This window comes from Sceloporus occidentalis, unplaced genomic scaffold (assembly GCF_023333645.1).
Source record: "Sceloporus occidentalis isolate IW3139 unplaced genomic scaffold, rSceOcc1.0.p SCAF_49, whole genome shotgun sequence".
Lineage (NCBI taxonomy): Eukaryota > Metazoa > Chordata > Lepidosauria > Squamata > Phrynosomatidae > Sceloporus > Sceloporus occidentalis.
In genome coordinates, this window is record NW_028317029.1 from 3,412,744 (window position 1) to 3,431,841 (window position 19,098).

General features: G+C 40.0%; 1 protein-coding gene and 1 pseudogene across 1 annotated transcript; one reads left to right on the forward strand and one right to left on the reverse strand.

Moving 5' to 3' along the window:
• Positions 1 to 1,352: 1,352 nt before the first annotated feature.
• On the reverse strand, positions 1,353 to 1,533 carry LOC149288914 (U2 spliceosomal RNA; annotated as a pseudogene).
• Positions 1,534 to 5,613: 4,080 nt separating this feature from the next.
• Positions 5,614 to 5,709, forward strand: LOC149288915 (sarcolipin). The gene has a single exon (XM_089491283.1). The coding sequence runs from the start codon at positions 5,614 to 5,616 to the stop codon at positions 5,707 to 5,709; it is 96 nt and encodes a 31-aa protein (XP_089347409.1).
• The last annotated feature ends 13,389 nt before the right edge of the window (positions 5,710 to 19,098 follow it).

Here is a 19,098-nt window from a genome sequence, read left to right on the forward strand (position 1 = left end):
GGGTTTTATTGCAAGTCACGTATTAAACGAAGAGTCTCTACAGTAAACTGACTGCGTGCTCCTTCTTAAATGACACACACAGAAACTGGAGAATCTGCGGGCTCTATAAAAAGAATTGATGACAGCGACAGGTGATCGCGAACTAATGTGATCGGGACTTGACTGTACGCAGGCTGTGGAAAGATTTTTAATTGAAACGTTAGCTTAAAAGGCTCAAATGTTTCCAATATTTCCTGTAACAGAAATGTTATAAAAACAAATACAATTGGAACACTTAATAAAATAGCATTTTGATCCACTGTAAATAATACATTGGGAATACCAAGCGTTTATGACCTACAGAAGTGGTGAGAGAAGACTAGTAAGAGGGATATGAAAGTAAACATGCAGGGCAGGGAGATAGAGGAAAGGAGCTAAGAGGGTATGGGGGTATAAAAGGTGAAGGAAGGGCAAATTTATGGAGCCCCCACCTACCCTTCCAGTGCCAACCAACCAAGTGATACAAGCTGACCCCAGAAGCCAACCACATATCTCATACAAGGATCCAATGGAGACATCTTACCCCCATCCATACAGTATGCATGAGAAAAAGCCATGTGGCACCAACCAATCAGCAGCTTCACTTTTAGATCGCTGCCTTTACGCTGTGCAGGGATCGGGTATGTGACAGATTTCCCCCAAAAAACCCTCCCCTCAATAATAATTTAATACATAAAATATATACTGCTTGTGCACTAAAAGGTACAAAACTTGTCGATCTGTACATTTTATTATTTTTGTGTCTTTAGCATGATTGCTGGATTCTAACGCAAAAAAATATATAGGTTTCCCTGGGTAAAGTGTAAACTGTCTATATGGCTGTCACCTAAAATTGGGTGCCGCATTCTGTGCACAAGGCAGCAGAAGCCAGACTACGATACCGAGTTCCCTCACGGAGAACTCGGACAAATTCCAACCCCCCCCATGGGAGGGTCGGATCTTGAGTCTCACCCCGAAAAGTGAGACTCCTTGCTGGCTTTTTTTGAAGAGAGGAAGGGACCAGAAGGCACCCAATCCTCCTCCAGCAAAGTCCAGGCTTCACTGCCTCTTAAAAAGAAAACAGGGTCCAAAACGTGGGTACAAATCCATGTGCCATAGGATAGTGAGGGCCAAGCCGTGAATTTCAAACCGTGAATTCCAAAAGGGGGGCAAATTAATGGGCACTCGTGTAAAAACGAAGTGAATATATAAATTAAGAAAAATAATTTAGGGACAGGCCATTGCTGGCCTGCCCGATTCAAAAATAAATACTTAACCCCAAGACCAAAAGGTACCTGGGGAAAAGGTAGTGCTGGTAGGCCGCCAGTGAGAACGTGCGCTCACCGTGTGCAGTGGCGTGCAATACCACACACGGTGACTCCAGCATTTCTGCCGGGGCAATTCCACCTCGGGCTCCATCTGCTATCCCGAACCCTAAGGCCAGAGGATCAGCATAGTCCCCCCCTTCCCACAGGGGAACTACACTTGATCTTAGCCAAAAGGCCGAGAAGCGATATATAAGAACTTAAGCCTCATCTTCTCTGTATATGAGGGAAGAAGCCCTCTTTATTTCCCAGTCTCGGGAAATGCTTGTTTATTCCTCCTCGTTAAGTTACTTTGTAATAGTAGTGTGAGTAGAAGAGAGGCATTATTACGCAATGCTAGCCCTGCCACAGGCTGCCACCTATCTCAGCTTCCAGGAGGTGAACTTTAAATGAAGTATCTCCCAAATCCTGACACTGGTAAACAACTGAATGAAAAAATAAATGCAGTTATACTAGAAGAGGTGACAGTGACGGTACTGCGCTCTATCTGCGGTCCTAATTCAAATGCGCCTCTTGTGGCAATGGAACAAAACCAGAAACACAGATGACAAATTCTGGTTTCTCCAAGATTCAAGCTACTGATCTGTGGCCAAAAGATTAAATATATACTGATATGTTTGTTGTTCATAGTTATTAATATGTAAATAGCGTGTAGCTTTCCAAAGACTGTGACTGTTCAGGAGAGGCTGGAACTCCATCCAGTTAGCTTTATTAAAGAGACACTCCAGCCATCATATGCTCTTTAATGCATGTGACTGCTCTGTGGTCCCTTTAAATTTTTGTGGTGTCTCTTTTGAAAATCTCCCCAGCTATCCCTCTATGCATTTGCAAGGGGGGGGGGGATTTTATGTCATAAGGGGGCACAGCCATCATATACATTAAAGTGCAAATGGTGATGTGAAAACTGGGGCTGTAAAGCTGCAGCTTCTCCTAAAGGTAAGTCCTTTTATTTATTTATTTGTTTGTTTGTTTCTACATACAGGTTACGGAATGTGTAGTTAAGTCTTACAAAGTACTTAAATTTGTATTCTTTATCTGTGGGGCTACATGGGATACTAGACTCTTCCTTTAAGTGGGAAGGTAAAAACAAATTTTAACAGGGTATTTAAAAATAGTGCCTATAATGTTGAGTATTTGAGTATTTATTTACCTTTAGTGCCACCTTTTTTAATTTATTCAGCTGAATTATCACATATTATTGTCACTGTCATAGGATGCCACCTTTGCCACAAGTCAGTTCATAAAATGTATGTCCTGCTAGATGTGCCCTGGTCAGATGTAAGCGTATTACGTGCAGCATCACTCAATAAAGAGATTCAAACTACCCCTGGAAGGAAGGATAGGACAAACGCTGTACATTGTGGGCTTCATGAAATGGGTTCAATGGCCAAGCAGTTGAGCACCATTTGAAGATCACTATGCACAATGTCAAGTCTCAGCTGGAGTGATGTAAAGCACATCGCCGCTGGACTCTGGAGTGATGAAGCTCACTTCACTATCTGGTCTGATGGTATTAAGGTGAAACTAAAACTCACTCACCAGTCTCTGGTACTCTTGAAAACAATATCTGTGTTTATTGAATCGTATCTGTTGTCTCTGTTAGTCAATGTGTTATGTTACATACTACTTGTTATGTCCTGTCTACCCATTGTACAGCGCTACGGAATTTGATGCCGCTATATAAAACAATGAATAATAATAATAATAATAATAATAATAATATGTTTAACGAAGCACTATGACAGGGACCATTCACTAATACGACTGTTACGCAAAACAGGTTGTCTCTGGAATGGGCACAGAACCAAAATGTTAAAAGACAGTAATAGCACTGATAGGACGTTTGTACAGAAACCAAAAGAAAAAACTTTGTAATGTTTTATGTGAATAAACCTTTAAATTAAAGAATACATTTTTTGGCTAATCATACTAGAGAGGGCAATGTCTTGTCTACGTGGAAAGGACAATATTGTTTATGGAAAATATTTAGAGATACTATTCTTCATAGTGCCATATCACATTACCTATTCATTTCTACCCCTGGAACAACCCTGCTTGGAAGAATCAGGCTGATTGCTCGAAGGAAGTTTTAAAAGGTCGCATACTTTTGTATGTTGGCCATCATTAGGTCTGCGTGCTAATTGTATGGTTCAAGAAAAGGTTCAATGGACCCATGATCCGACGTGACGTTTGTGGGTGGGTTTGAAGTAGCAGCGTATTTGTAAGGACAGTAACAAGGACTTGCGAGTTGTCACAATGTATCTCCAGCAGAAGATCATAGAGAAAGGGATGGACTTTTTACATATTGTAAATATATTCCATTGTTGGCCCATTGGCCAATGTCGACAAGATCGGAATAAATGCTAATATTCTAAAATCGATTCCTTTTTTTGGGGATACACTTCTCACCATATATACATATATAGTAAGATCATGACCTCATCAAATTCCATGCCAGCTCACATATCCTCCTCCCTCCAGCTACATTAGTACCAACACAGGCAGTTGGGAATCACATTACTCAGGAAGGTGGGAATCCTCCAGACTGACCAGGCATCTTAAGGCAAAGTTTTCCTGTGACATTAGTTCAGGTAATGCCCTCAATACACATATTAACACATATTAGACTCTTATTATTGGGGACAGAACTCTTAACTACTCATGTGTCTAATTTATCTTTTTATGAAATTTACTGTTATATTGTGCTTTATATGTTTAATGTGAGCATTACTACATTGGGGGATTTGTAGTTGACTACTTATTTTCTGTAATTAATATTACTTTGAATATTAATGAAGTGGTTCGTAGGATCCCAGTTGTACTGACATGTTGTAGAGCAAATTCCATTGTAAGTACACCAGTTATCTTACTGTACCGTCTCCTGTATTAAAGGGGCCGTGTGACCATTGATTTGAAAGCAAATCAACCATGACTACTATTGAAAATATGCTTTTAAAATGAATTGATGCAAATTATTTTGTTAGTATTTGGGATATTGAAGTTGTAATAGATGAGGCTATACTAGTGCATTAAAGTTGAGTAAATGCCGCTTTAATATATTTCCCTTTAATAGCTACAGTTTCTCTCTCCCTGCTGATGCTGATGCTCTAGCTATTACCTACCTACCTAGATCTTAAGATGTACCGGATTTTTTTCTGCATACAATTAATTTTGATAGTACCAGTTTAATAAGAAATGTTCTTGAAACTACTTTATTTAGAAGGTAAAATGCCATTTTCTTCAAGCCCCAAAGGAAATGATATTTTTATTTTATTTTTGAATTTTTTAAAAAATATTAAATAATAATAATGATAATAATAATAGATTTATTTTTTTACTTCCATTCACAGAAAAAGACATAGGAGGTGGGTTTGGTGAGTGCCCAAAATGCCTAAAGCCTATAGATTTTTTTTATGGTAAAGTGAGAGAGAAGAAGATTTAATATTTCATATATATATATATATGCCCTTCAACACACTTCTTAGTTAAAATCTTAGGGTCTAGGTTGTGTCTGGCAGAGGGAAGCTGGTCACAGGGGAATTTGCCCTCTCCCCCTCCTCATTCCATGAATGCCCTGTTGGCATTTTCAACTCTGCCCTTCAGGAGGTGCCTGAAATAGATAATACAGTCAGTCTCTGTGTCATTAAATAATAATATGTTCCTTTATACAGTACGACCTTTGCATTGTTTGAATTGGTCTCGATATAAAGGATCAGATATTGCCAGGGCGGCCAACACAATAGTTTGCTCTTGTAGTTATAGGAAACCTGCTGGATAATAGATATGTCTGTCGTGTTATGAAGTCATAAGTCACTACATACTGTTTCACACAAGATTTATCAAGAACAAGCAAATGACAGGGTGCTAACTTGCTAAGCCACTACACATTCTCATAATGCGGCCGTCTGCGTGATGTCTATATGCATGTTAGCGGAGGGTTACTTAAAACGTTTAAGTACTGCAGTAACATGAACACAGTATATGAAAACATCTTTGATACTTGCAGGAATTTTTCATATCTTTAATCCAGATTTAATCTCTATTTTTGACAAAAGTATCAATTCAACCATCAATTAAAAAAAAACTGGTTGTTAGATGTATAGATGTGCAGCATTATCCTACGTTTAATGTATATATGGACCATTTTTAGACACATGCATAATACAAACCCTTTACATTTTATTTGTAGGAGGCTGAGCTGCTCTGACCATCCTGCAAAGGATTTGCTGAAGCATCTTGCCAACGCATTTTACTCGAACAAAGCTTGAAGATGGAGCGATCCACACAGGAGCTCTTCCTCAACTTCATGATTGTGTTGATCACTGTGCTGCTCATGTGGCTCCTCGTAAAGTCTTACCAAGAATAAAAGGACTTGATGGTACGTCACGGATCAATCTGAGTCGACGTTTTCAACCCCTTCTGTGCTGATGTGGCCTGTGCAGTCTACACCAGCGCCGTAGGGGTTCTGTACATACATCAAAACAACATGCACAGTATCTGCCTACTGACATATATGTGTGTCCTAGCATTCAAGTCACCAACAACCTCATAGATCACTTGTGAAACCAAGAGCTTTCAATACAATGTCAACCAATGTCTGTAAACATGGCTTTTCTTTCATAAAAATGTCAATATAAAATGAATGTCTTAATTTATCATATTCTACTTATTTTACCATAAGACAAAAAAAATATTATCAGCATAAACTGGGACATGATGGTATCATCAGCTGAATAAACATCCAGTTAAAACCATTTGTTTTTTGGTATTATTAGATTATATTTTGTGTTTCGGGGAAAGTGGAAAAACAATTGTAATGAAACAAATGTACATCAAGTGTGCTGTTCCACCTGCTCAGATGAATGAAGTGCTTTTGTAATTAAATGCAGCATTAGAAGCATAATTCCTGGCGCTGTTGAATGCTCAAACCCTCCCCAGAAATATTTTCTGAATCAAGTGAAATTCGGCATTATTCTTCCATACTCTTCCATAGGCCGACTAAGCCTAAGGCGGATCGTACCCCTCTTTTTATTCAGAAAAAGTTAAGCAATTCATAGATACCTAGATCACGATAACCAGTGCAAAATCTCCTCCAACCCTTTGAACATCTCCCCTAGTACAACACTCTCTTAATCATCAAGGTGCTGCCCATCCCTACTGTATGGTCAGTAGTTGACTGCAAAGTGTGCTCTATACCCTTAAAGAAAATGAATGCCTCATTCCTACACCTCTTTCGCAGCCATACATTAATCTTCCCTGGTGCAGTGCATGGTACCAGTAATATTTCAGAAAATATTACCATGGAAGTCCTTGCCATATGCTTGCCACCTTGTGCCCTGATATTATTTTTGAAGAACTCTCGTTAGCCATTTCTTTTGTTATTAGTACCCATATGTATTTTGGTTGGTCTGCGTTAGAGGGAGTATGTGGGTTCATGTTCACGTTCACTAGACACAGCAAGGCATGATGAATCTAACAATCCATTAAATAGAACTGGTTTTGCAAAGTGAAGTAGGCTACAAGGTCTCAAATATCAGCACATGATGCCGCGATCTAAAGAAATTCAAGAACAGTCATGTATCAGTCTGGTATGGTTTACAAAGCTTTTTCTAAAGTTTTAGAACTTTAGCAAACCACAGTGAGAGCCATTGTCTACAAATAGAGAAAACTTGGGACAATGATGAACCAAAATTCCTCCAACAGCGCATCAACGACTTATCCAGGAGGTAAAAAAAGAACCCAGACTAACACATAAAGAACTGCTGGCCTCACTTAATGTCAGTGTTCACAATTCCACAATAAGAAAGAAACTGGCATCTGTGAGAGAGTTGCAAGACAAAAACGATTGCTGACGTAAAAGAACAAAAATATTTCTCTCACATTTGCCAAAAAAACACATTTTTGGATAATATTCTGAGGACTGAAGAGTCACAAGTGGAACTTCTTGGAAGGCACCGGTCTTGTTAAATCTAGTGTAAAATTGACACAACATTCCACAATAGGAACATTGTCCCAACAGGTAACCATAGTGGAAGTAGTGTGATGGTCTGGGGCTGCTTTGTTGCTTCAGGACCTGGGTGACAGAACCATCGGTTTGTGACCTAAAGCTCTAGCACACTTGAGTTATGCCCGGAAAATGATCAGAAGCACGCAAGCCAGTCCATCTCTGAATGACTCAAAAGAAACCAAATAAAGTTCTGGAGTGGCCTAGTCCTGAGGTACCTCACTAGTAACAAGTCATTTGAATATATCCCATGAACTACAACCTTTTGCCTCCTATCACTCAACCATTGCCTTATCCATTCAACTATTCTGACATCCAAACCAAAAGACTGCAATTTATTTATGTCTTTTATTATAATTCTTTGAAAACCTTACTGAAATCTATATAGGCGATATTAACAGCTCATCCCTGGTCTATTATCAGGATCTTCCTGTAGTAAATCCGTGCTGTTTCTGATCATGCAAGCCATTTACTTCCAGATATTTACCAATCCTATTCTTTAGCATGGTTTCCGTTGATTTGCCAACTACTGATGTAAGGCAAACTGGTAGCTTCCCTGATACCAACATCAGGTCTTCTGGAACCACTCCTGCCAATAGCGACTGGTTGAAAAAGTCTGCCAACTGTTTTGCCAATACTTCGAAGCACTTTTAATAACTTTGGGAGTATCCCATCGGGTCCCATAGATTTATTTATCCATTTTTAACAAGTAGCACTTCTTCCTCTGTAAACACACATGGTTTATATGTCACCATATTTCTCTTTGCTAACTGGGGTCACTCTCCTTCATCTTCCCCGCGCTGAACAGAAGTATTTATTTTAGCAGTCAGCTAGATCTTTCTCTTGCACATCTCCCCCACAAAATCTTACACACAGACTAACACACACTCACGCTTACGCTCACTGATCTTGCACAGAGCCAATCTGCCAAATGCAGCAGCCATCTCTTATGCTGTTGCTCAAATTCCCGGCCCCATATTAATGTTCTAGTCTTTCACTAATGCTTTTCCAGAATTTCCTGTGCACCCCTTACATATCCACACCTCGGTCTTTGGTCTATATTTAACACTGCTGACTCTCACAAACTTCTCCAAGCTCTCGAATGAAGAGGCACATAGTCTTTGAAGTGAGACTATTTGGGTATTTTAGCACAGGAGATGCAGCTGTGAATTGGAATTTAGCTATATTATATGGGGGGGGGGTGCTGCTGTAGCTGGCAAATTATTAACACTTCCATTTGAAGCAAGATCAGAATCTATTATTTCACATTATTCCTCCCTTATTATAAAAATGTATTTTGCTTTAACGTTACAGAAAGTATCAGTATCACCTGAAGATATTTATCGATCCACTGAAACTTATTTCATTTGGTCTAGCAAATGCCATTATAACATATTAATCTGACCAGTTCTTTGAAACAGTTAATAAACTGATTATCCTTGTACATCCCAATAATTCATAATTTTTTCTAATTCATAATCCAAGTTCCTTAATCACTGGGTCCTTAAAGAGACACTCTAGGCAATTTAATGCATGCAGTATGATAGCTGAATGGTCCCTTAAATTTTTCGTGTGGTTCGTTTTTCAAATGCACGGGGGATTCTTTAGAATCTCCTCAAATGCATTTGCTCATTTCCTCACCCCTAGCTAAATGTCCTCCAGACGATGCATTCAACCAAATACTTCTCCCTGGACAGCTCTGGCTGTGCAGTTTAGACACCAATACGCATGTGTAAAGTCTTCCTATTGATTTCAATGAGTGCACTTTCCTGCAACAGATTGGCTGTCTATGAGAAGACACAAGAGATGGCTGCTACATTTAGCAGATTATCTACAGCACTTGGTTGACCTCAGAACAAAGGAAACCCAAGAAAGGGTAGACGGCCCATTGAGCAGCAGAAGGGTTTTCAGCCCCGGTTTTGCAGCAGGTGGACTAGTCCACTGCGACCACTTGTTCCTGTCTCCATGTGGCGATTCATAATTGTTCAGAAAGGTCCCTTCCGACCTGGACTGCACAAGGTCGAAAGGGCCTTTTCTAAACTATTTTGTACCGGCACAGGGAAACAGGAGCGTATCGCGTCACATAATATCACTTGACCCCACCGTAAATCCGAGGCTGCCCGCACAGTGTGCGAGTAGTCTGACAGGAAGCTACATGAGTGGTGAGATATAAGCGGGGGTATGTATGTATGGGTGTGTTTGTTTGTATATATGTACGTATGTGAACATGCATGTGTAAGTGTGTGTGTGAGGATGGATGTGTAAGTGTGCGTGTGTTTGAACATGTATGTGTGTGTAAGTGTGTGTGTGTGTGTGTGAATATGGATGTATAAGTAGTGTGAGATGGAGTGTGCATAAGTGGTGTGAGAGGGGATGTGTGTGTTAGAGTGAATGTGTACATGTGTGTTAGCGAGCATAAGTAAGTGTGTGTAATTTGTCTATGTGTGTTTACATATGTGTGCCAGAGTGTATATTGGAAGGGGGCAAGGGGCAAAGAATGTACAGTTGCTTGGGGCAATGATCCCACAGACAAGCTGTTTGAGGGCAATGATGGCACAGACCAGCTGTTTGTGGCAAATATGGCACTCACAAGCTGTTTGGGGCAAAGGTGGTGCTCACAAGCTATTTAGGGCAAAAGTGCCTCTGTGGGACATGTTGCTTGGGAGCCTGAGGCAAAACTGGGCAAAATATATTCATAATCCCATATGACTTGAATTTTTATTTGTGCTATGCAGTGATAAGCAAAAATAGAAGGTTTGCAAAACCTGCTGAAGTTGTAGCCATAATGGCATAAAGCAGAAGCCTTTGCTTCTATTACATTTCACACAGTCGTTAACCTACCAATCGCTTAAGATTGCATCCACAACATAGATACCACTGCCAAAAAAACCAATATTTGCTCAGCAACATCCCTTAAAGATAATAACATCTAGCATGCATATGTTTTTATGTTTTAGAACAGATTAACAGGGCAGCCTGCTACGTTATCTTTCTTGTCACTTGATTTCTCCATGATTTCCCAATGACTTCTTTGAGGTCCCTTTAAACACTTAATGCTTTTAAATAATGGTTGATCGTCTTTCTCTGATCTCCTTCCCATCTAATCACATAATAAGGAAGCAGGTCATTGTCACCTCTCTCAAATCATATGTAATACCTTTTACACTTCTGTACTGAATAATACCACACAATTCCTTATGTGCAGAGGCAATAAAAAGCTGTTTGAATAGTGTAGAGCCGCCAAATGGATCCCATCACTTTTTATCAAATCCCCCCGTCAACCATGGGGTTTTATGGAGCTACAGTAGCACTCCTCCTGAACTGCACAACAAATATGTAGGTAGTAGCTTATCCCATCACATCTGTCCCGTCCCATCACATCTGTCAGATTTTCGGAGATCATGCTTAAACTAAGTTACTTTCTTCCAGATCTTTGAACAATTTAATAGGTTCTAATTATTTGGATTTTCTTTTCTGAAATTATTTATCTGCCTGAAATGATTTATCCCCCAACGTCTAGAAAACTCACTACACTTTGAGTCTGTATCTTCTGGATCATGAAAGGCTAACACTATATCTTCAATGCTTGTTATCATCTAAGTGGTCTGTGCATGATTCCTGTTATATGACATGTTTCATGGCTGATTAGTTATACAATAAGGAAGAAGCTGACAGTTCTTCGCTAGTCTGACAACTCAGATACGAAGCAACATGTACACGAACAGCACAGTCTGCCACATTTACATTGTTCCCGTCACAAGCAGTAAAGTACTAACAATGTCACCACTTACTAACATAAGCGGGTAAAAAATGAAACATTTGGGGAGCAATGTTTAAATCCAGGAAACATAAATAAATACGTGGATCCCAAATATTCACATGAATACAAAGCTATTTACACTACATTGAGAAATCTGTCTGGGCTACAAGGGCTATTTTTGAAATATTTTGCTATGGAAAGTACAGTTGGGCTATAAAATAATTAATCCAGAGTATTTGAAATCAGTATCTGTAAAAAGTTATAAGATTGTATTAACACAGCCATGGAAAGAAAATGAGTCAACCTGGTAAAGATAATACTTTTATTTGTTAACCAAAATGCGATTCAGCTAATATATAACTGTAGCCCCAGAGTCATGAAACAGGCTGAAGTTTTAATTAATATCACAGTGTGGTTCTATGACAAAAGGCATTTGAGGATAGTGTCATGTCATGGAGGACAAGGATTATAATCTCCTATGGATCTGGAAGAATAGAGGAGTGTTTAGTTATTCCAATAAAATCCATCTGCACCTGTTACAACGAAACCATTGTGCATACAGTATTGGTCGCTGCTTCTTTTGGGTAAAGGATGCGTATCACCATCAGAGACATCTGAGGTTGACAGGCTGCAATGTTCCTGTACAAGTCTAGTATTCTCGCTTTTCCACTACCACTGTGTAAAATATACCATATATTGGGTGTATTGTCCTTAGAAACAATCTACACCTTTATTTTGTGAAAATGATTTCATTTTTTTATAATTATTCTTTATTATGGGTACTGGCTCTCCTTAATGCTTAATTGTCATTTTAGTATTTGTAAGTGTCTTTATCTGGAAAGTTGGCACAGCTAGGTTTATTTAGTAAAGTCTGCATAAATTGGCTTATAAATTTCATGTGAACAAGGCAAAAATACCGCCCCGTCCATCTATAGCCCCTACCCCTGTATAACAAAAGTGCACCATCTTGGATACCAGAAATGTTGGGGTTAGACAACATATAAATGGAGATTCGCGAGAGGTCCTAGGGTTTCTAATGTCTTGGCACAGTAATCCCTTCGTGACCAATGACATAACATGTGATATTGCAGATGGACTTGATGGAAAGGTATGTTTATTTGCTGACGACACAAACATTTGCAACAGGGTTGATGTTCCTGGAGGAAGAAGCAAAATGGCAAACGATCTAGGTAAACTGGAAAAATGGTCAGAGCTGTGGCAATTGGCATTTAATGTAGATAAATGCAAAGTAATGCACCTGGGGCATAAAAACCCAAGGGCAGAGTATGGAATATTTGGTACTGTCCTAACCTCAACGTGTGAGGAAAGGGATTTAGGGGTAATTATTTCTGAGGATTTAAAGGTAGGCAGACAATGCAGTAGAGCAGCAGGTAATGCGAGCAGAATGCTTGGTTGTATAGCGAGAGGTATTAGCAGTAGAAAGAGGGAAGAGCTCACGCCGTTGTACAGATCACTGGTGAGACCTCACTTGGAGTATTGTGTACAGTACTGGAGACCGTATCTCCAGCAGGATATAGAAATGTTGGAGAGAGTGCAGAGAAGGGCTACTAAAATGGCTTATGGATTACAAGATAAACCCTACCAGGACAGGTTAAAGGATCTTAACCTATATAGCCTGGAAAAAAGACGTGACAGGGGGATATGATAGAAATATTTAAATACTTAAAGGGAATCAACAAGGTAAAGGAAGAGAGTTTATTTAAAAGGAGAAATACTACCACAACAAGAGGACACAAGCATAAACTATAGGGGCAAAGGTTTAATGGTAACAACAGAAAATATTACTTTACGGAAAGGGTAGTGGACGCATGGAATAGCCTCCCAGCAGAAGTGGTAGATATTAATACAGTAAAGTCATTTAACCAAGCATGGGATAGGCATAAGGCCAAGCTAGATATAGGATACGGGCAAGTACTAAAGGAAAGTACTCAGAGGTTGGGCAGACTGGATGGGCCTACTGGTTCTTATCTGCCGTCACTTTCTATGTTTCTATGTACATCATGAAAAAATGTCCCTAGAGGACCAATGATGTGCCTAGTATGTCATGAGTTAAAAACAGACCTACGGTTCCGCAATAGTGGTGATGGCATAGCCACCACTGTTGCTGACTGCTCCATGACTACAGCGATTAGTCTACAACAGATCCTCTGTCCTTCTGTGATCGCTTCCATAGCCAGGAACATGCACAGATACCATTCTCTCTGTTCCCTGACTGTCTCTGTTTTACTGTGGTTGTGATTTCCAGGGTTTTTGCACCTGATCTCAAGAGGTTACTAATGTATACATGGTATTTAGTGTGATGGGGGTTGGTAAGTGGCAAATTAGCTAGATAGGGTTAAGTAGAGGTTTAAAAAAAGCTCAAAAATAGAAAATAATGAAAAAAAAATAGTGTGATTTATGAATCAGGGCAAGTTAACGAATATATTTTTGGTATTTTTTCCAATTTATAGTAGTTGTCAGGTTCCACCCTACTCTGCCTGGAGTATTCAATGCTTTATTATGCTCACGTTATTCTACAACCACTAATGGCCACCCTTCTCTCTCTGGAGCACCCAGACCTCATTATTGCAAGCAGCTGAACCTTGTTACCTGGATTGAGCCCTGCCTATATAAACCTGCTCTGCCCTTTAGTCAGGGCTTTTGCATTGAAGTTATAGGACCGTTTTGCTCTGGCCCTGTACCTGATCCTGATTTGTTTCTGGCTTCCTGTGTACCTCATCCTGAATTCTTCCTGGCTTCCAGCCGAGTGCCCTGCCAGTGGGCTCCCAATCTGAGTGCCCTGCCAGTGGGCTCCCTGCCATCAAACCCTGCCAGTGGGCTTCCTGCCATCAAGCTCTGCCAGAGGGCTTTCTGCTGTGTGTTTGGTTCCCAGCCAAGAGACTTACCACCTGTACTTGTTTTTCATGCCAACATCTTCAGTACAGACCATATCATAGTATTCTGCCTGTGGTTTGTTTCTTTGCGCCTGTCTGTAACATCCCTCTAGTCATTATGCATTGTGGGGTACAGACAGAACCCCTTTTATCCCCTGCTCCTGGGCTCCTACCAGACCTGTTTACACGGTATGTGACAGTAGTTGTGTATAATTTATATATCTGTACCACTGATGGGGTTTTTTAAATCACATTTTTTTAAAGTTGTATTCATAAAGAGTAACAGTTATAGATATGGTTTTAAAAAAGTAAAATATATAATTTGTATTGATTCACTTAATGAGAATGAAGGAACTACTAACAGTTGAAGAAAGACAGTAAAATACGAAAAATGTTCTGGTCATGTAGCCCTGGTCCTTAATGGGTTAAGTCTCCGGGGCACCCTCCTACATACATTTGTTTGCTAACATACCAAAAAACACGGTGCCCTCCCTTCATACCAGCTCTGCACCCTAGGTGTCCCATATGGTAGGGTCAACCCTGTGTATGGTGCAATCAATGGGTATCACCCCTGATAACGAATAATCATTTAGTAAATATTCATAACTGGATCATAACTACATAAAATAACTCACTTTTATAAGTTACCCCTGTGCTGTCTGACCTTGAGCCAGTCCATTCTGATTTTAAAGTAGATTATGATGACAACCCTGCTGTAACACAAGCCACATCTATTTTCCTTATCTAAGAATAGCGCATTCTGGGCTCTGTGCCACCTATCAGAGATAACAGCTGTTAACTAGATTATTTTTTCATGTTTTTTACTTACTGAAAAAGGTATAAAAATGTTTACTTAAAACATGTATAATATAATGAGAATTCCAAAGCAACATTCCCCAAATAAAAAAAGATCTGTTTAATCATACCTGCAACGAAAGTCTGTTGCGATTATTATTTGTTTTCTTGGTACCCAGGGGTGGATCAAGATCAGGTGGCTCTCTGGGGCAACAAGGTTAAAGAGGCTACCAGCAGAATAAATACATACATTATATAAATATAATATAGTTATATAGTTAAGAGTAGCCTAGGAATCAGGAATAGTCCAATGTTGTAGATGCAAAGTAACAGAATGTTGCAGAATCCTTTAATACCTTTTTATTGGAGACAATCTTTTGGGAATCTTTCCTTTATCAAGTGAAAAGCATTTCTGAAAAGTGTAGAGCTCGCTGAGACAGCGGGATAGACTGGCACAATCGGCACTGTTGGGAGGTATGCATTCCAAAACCATAGGCATTAACATGTGCTTGGTCCCCTATTTGCAGTTAAAACCGCTTCCTCTCTTCTGGAAAGGCTTTCCCCAAGATATTGGAGTGTCTCTGTGGGAATTTTTACCCATGCTTCTAGTAGAGCATTTTTAAGGTCAGTGTCAGGGGCCTGAGTGCCAGGTCAGGTGGGAGTCCATGTGCAGGATCAGTGCATGGACGTTGCTCAAGACAGATGGGTGTTGCTGTGTCCTAGCTTTAAGGCACCAAGGGGTCTGCAGAGCTGGCAGGTATGTGCAGACTGCAGGTGGGGTCTGTAGCACAGTACCAGCGGATGATCCAGAAGAGAACACTAGGTCCACGCCAAATAGGTCAAATCCAAAATAATGAGCAGCGATATCAAACACCTTCAAATGCAAATAGGGCCAGAAACAAATGCACTAGCAAGGAGCTAGGAGCATGCCCAAGTACATGATGACCAAGCAAGCTCCAAGTGAGGCAGAAGCAGGCATGCAGCCAATGAGCCACTGGGGATAGAAGGCTGGTTCTGTGTTCCTATTCATCCCACAGGTTTTGAGGTCAGGGTTCTGTGTAGGCCAGGTGCTATGTATTCATGTAGGTAGGGTTCTCCTGGCATCCGCCAAAACCAGATTTGTCCATCAGACTTCCAGATGGCGTGATTGATCACTTGAACGTATTCCCACTGCTCCAGATTCCAGTGCCGGCGGCTTTAGACCACTGCCGACGCTCGGAATTGTGCATTGTGATCTTTGGCTTGTGTGCAATTTCAAGAAGCTACCGGCGCACAGGGCTTGTGCTGACATTACTTCCAGAGTTCGTTTTAAACTCTGTGATGTGATGCCACAGAAGACTTTTTATTGCAATTCTTATGTACTATGTAATTCAAGATGGAAAAGAGAAGAACAAGCAGATGAAGAACAAAGATATGCTAAAGAAAAAGGGGAGCTGTGAGACGTGGAAGCAGTCAGCAGGAATGAAGGGGGGGAATTCAAGGAGCGTGAGTTAATGAGAATGAGAGAGAATGTTAATGAGAGTGTGAGAGAGCGTGAGCGGAAGAGCTCATGAATTTCTGACTTTTTTTTTCCCCCGCTTTTTGCTTTGTTTTGTGAGGGGTCTGCCTCTTTCTTTTAGATTTGTACAAATTGTCAAAATATGCAAGTTTTTGTTAAATTTGCAAATCGTACAAATCCGAATGTACAAGTCTAATATACATATCATGCGTATCATACATATACTGGACCACATACAATTATACTGACCTGGAAGAATTCTTCAGGAAAATGCGACTTATCACCACATGATAACAATGGATTATAAACCAAAAATTGTGGATACTGCCACAAAATATTTCTGGAAAACATTAAAACCCTTGTCCATAAAACAACTAGGTTCACAAAAGACACCACAAACAACAAAATGAGTCAGGTTAAAGAACTTCATGCCAATACAAGTTTAGCAAGTATGGATGTACAATCACTATGCAGCAACATAGCGCATCAGGGTGGAATTGATTGTTCAAAATAATAAATACCTAAAGGCCTGAAACAATTATCAAATGAATAATCAAATACATACATCCATGCTCACAAGTCCACATTCATGCTCACGCACAAACACTTACACATACACATCCATGCTGACACATTTACCCATACACATTCATGCTTTCACACATAATTACACATTCATCCTCACACACATACACATCCATGCTCACACACACATATACACATCCATGCTCACACACACCTAGACATCCATGCTCACACATACCTAGACACCCATGCTCACACACACTTAGACATACACATTTATGCTGACACACACATACGTAGATGCTCACACACACTTATAAACTCTCGCTCCTATGTACATACAGTCATACATTGCATTCTGTTACATATGTATGCTTGTTGATGTACAAGGGAACGGTAGTTGGAACACATTAATGTGGTGCACTATTTGGAGCACAATAAAGTAGAAAACATTCCTGCAGCTTTTGCACTTGTTCAGATTTTTGCTGGCCTGGATAGACTTTTAGGATAATCTACAGAAGATCTTAACTGCGCAAAATGGAACGAACAAAGAATATATACAGGAAGATGTTCTAAGGCCAACTTAGTTTGAGGACTGACTCATCACACACGGCTGGTGCAAGGGTAACCTTGCAAATGTACCTGTGAAAGAATGCACATAGAAGTCTGGAGCATAGTTCTAAAACCGGTGTTCTGTTTCATTCATTCACATAAAACAAAGACACCAAGCTCAAACCCCTGAGTTGCGGCATTACATTACCTTAACTAGTTAGTATAAGAAAGGCAGTTTTAAGTATTTAGGGCTTGGTCAAATCAATGGTCAAATCCCTAATGCAAGAAGTTCACTTAATTATATACAAGAAATAAAATACACATATTCCATTATTTGCTACAATAATTATCCTTTTTTAATGTTTTCATGTTTTCCATTCTCCAAGCTATGGTAGCACCACCTAGGTGTTTAATTTGAAGCCCAACTGGTTTCTGGGCTACCATGGCACGACTCAAATCTAGCTATGATACCAAAGCAAAAACAGATATATGAGAAAGTCTGTAGCCCAGTGTTGGATGATTCGCCATCGACTTGCTGCTCAAACGTGGTAAGTAAGGTTTCCTTGCCACATGCTACAGAGGCATGTTTCCCAGACTCCTGAAGATATCAGATGAGGCTTTTAGATTCACTTAGTTAAGTATATTGCCACTTGGAACCCAGATGGCATGTCTGATGTCATTAATGCCTTTACTGGCGAGGTATGTGCCCGGTAGACACTTAATCTTCCAGTGAACCCGTCAACAGGATTTTCATTTGGACTAAATTGGAAAATACCTAATAGTGTACAATATGCACCAAAGATACACAAAAACAAAACAATCTTTCAAATATCTGCACTCTTTGGGGCGGCATATTGGGGTTTTAAAAACTTAGGTTACGAAACCAAGGTCTGCAAACATAACATCGGCACTTCATAATCTTCGAGCGTTCGAGGAAATGGTACTTTCTTCTGTAAATGTGTGAAAGTATAATTTAAGCTGTATCGAATAAAATGAAACTTCAGAACAATGCAGAGATTCCTATTAAGGAGAAGCAGATCACAGCTGTTGCAGTGTATTAATAAAGCTCTATATATAGCAGTGATCTTCCACTCCCGGGTGTAACAACCTCAATCTGGACTTTCAGATTACATGATTAAAGTGTATCCCTGTCCATCAAAGGCAATGGGAATGAGACGCAGAGAGTGCAATGGCTGTGGTGTGATACATTTCATCCTATTGTGCTGATTATCAAAATTGTGTGGTAGTGATATATAAGCCTTCCTTATAAATACTTAGCAACTTAATGTGATTATAACCAAAACCAGACATGGCCCCAGGACAATGTGCACAGGACCTTCCAACTACATTCTGATGATATACTGTACAATCTGAATCAGGACCTGTCTGTCCTGTGTTAGAGACCTTGGAGAAGTTGCCCTGTTGCTCCATGGTTAATCTAACCCTGGGACTTGCACTTCCACAAGGTCACATTGCTCCCAGAAATAATCGCCCATGGTTTTTAGCACCAATTTTACAAATGGCTCGTGATTTGAAACTGATGCTGAAAGATCATCCGTGACCAGAAGTGGTAATTCTATGTTTCCTATAGATTCGCTCGCTTTGGAAGAGACACATCCAGTGGTTTCACTGTTAACCGGAGAAAACCGTATTGGTCCAATAAGACTTACTAGGGCCAACACAAAAAAATATGTAGAGTCACATAACCCTGACACATAATGATTTCT

What these genes read in the sequence shown, in the direction of transcription:
- LOC149288915 (XM_089491283.1), top strand. Translation starts at nt 5,614, where the DNA reads ATGGAGCGATCCACACAGGAGCTCTTCCTCAACTTCATGATTGTGTTG.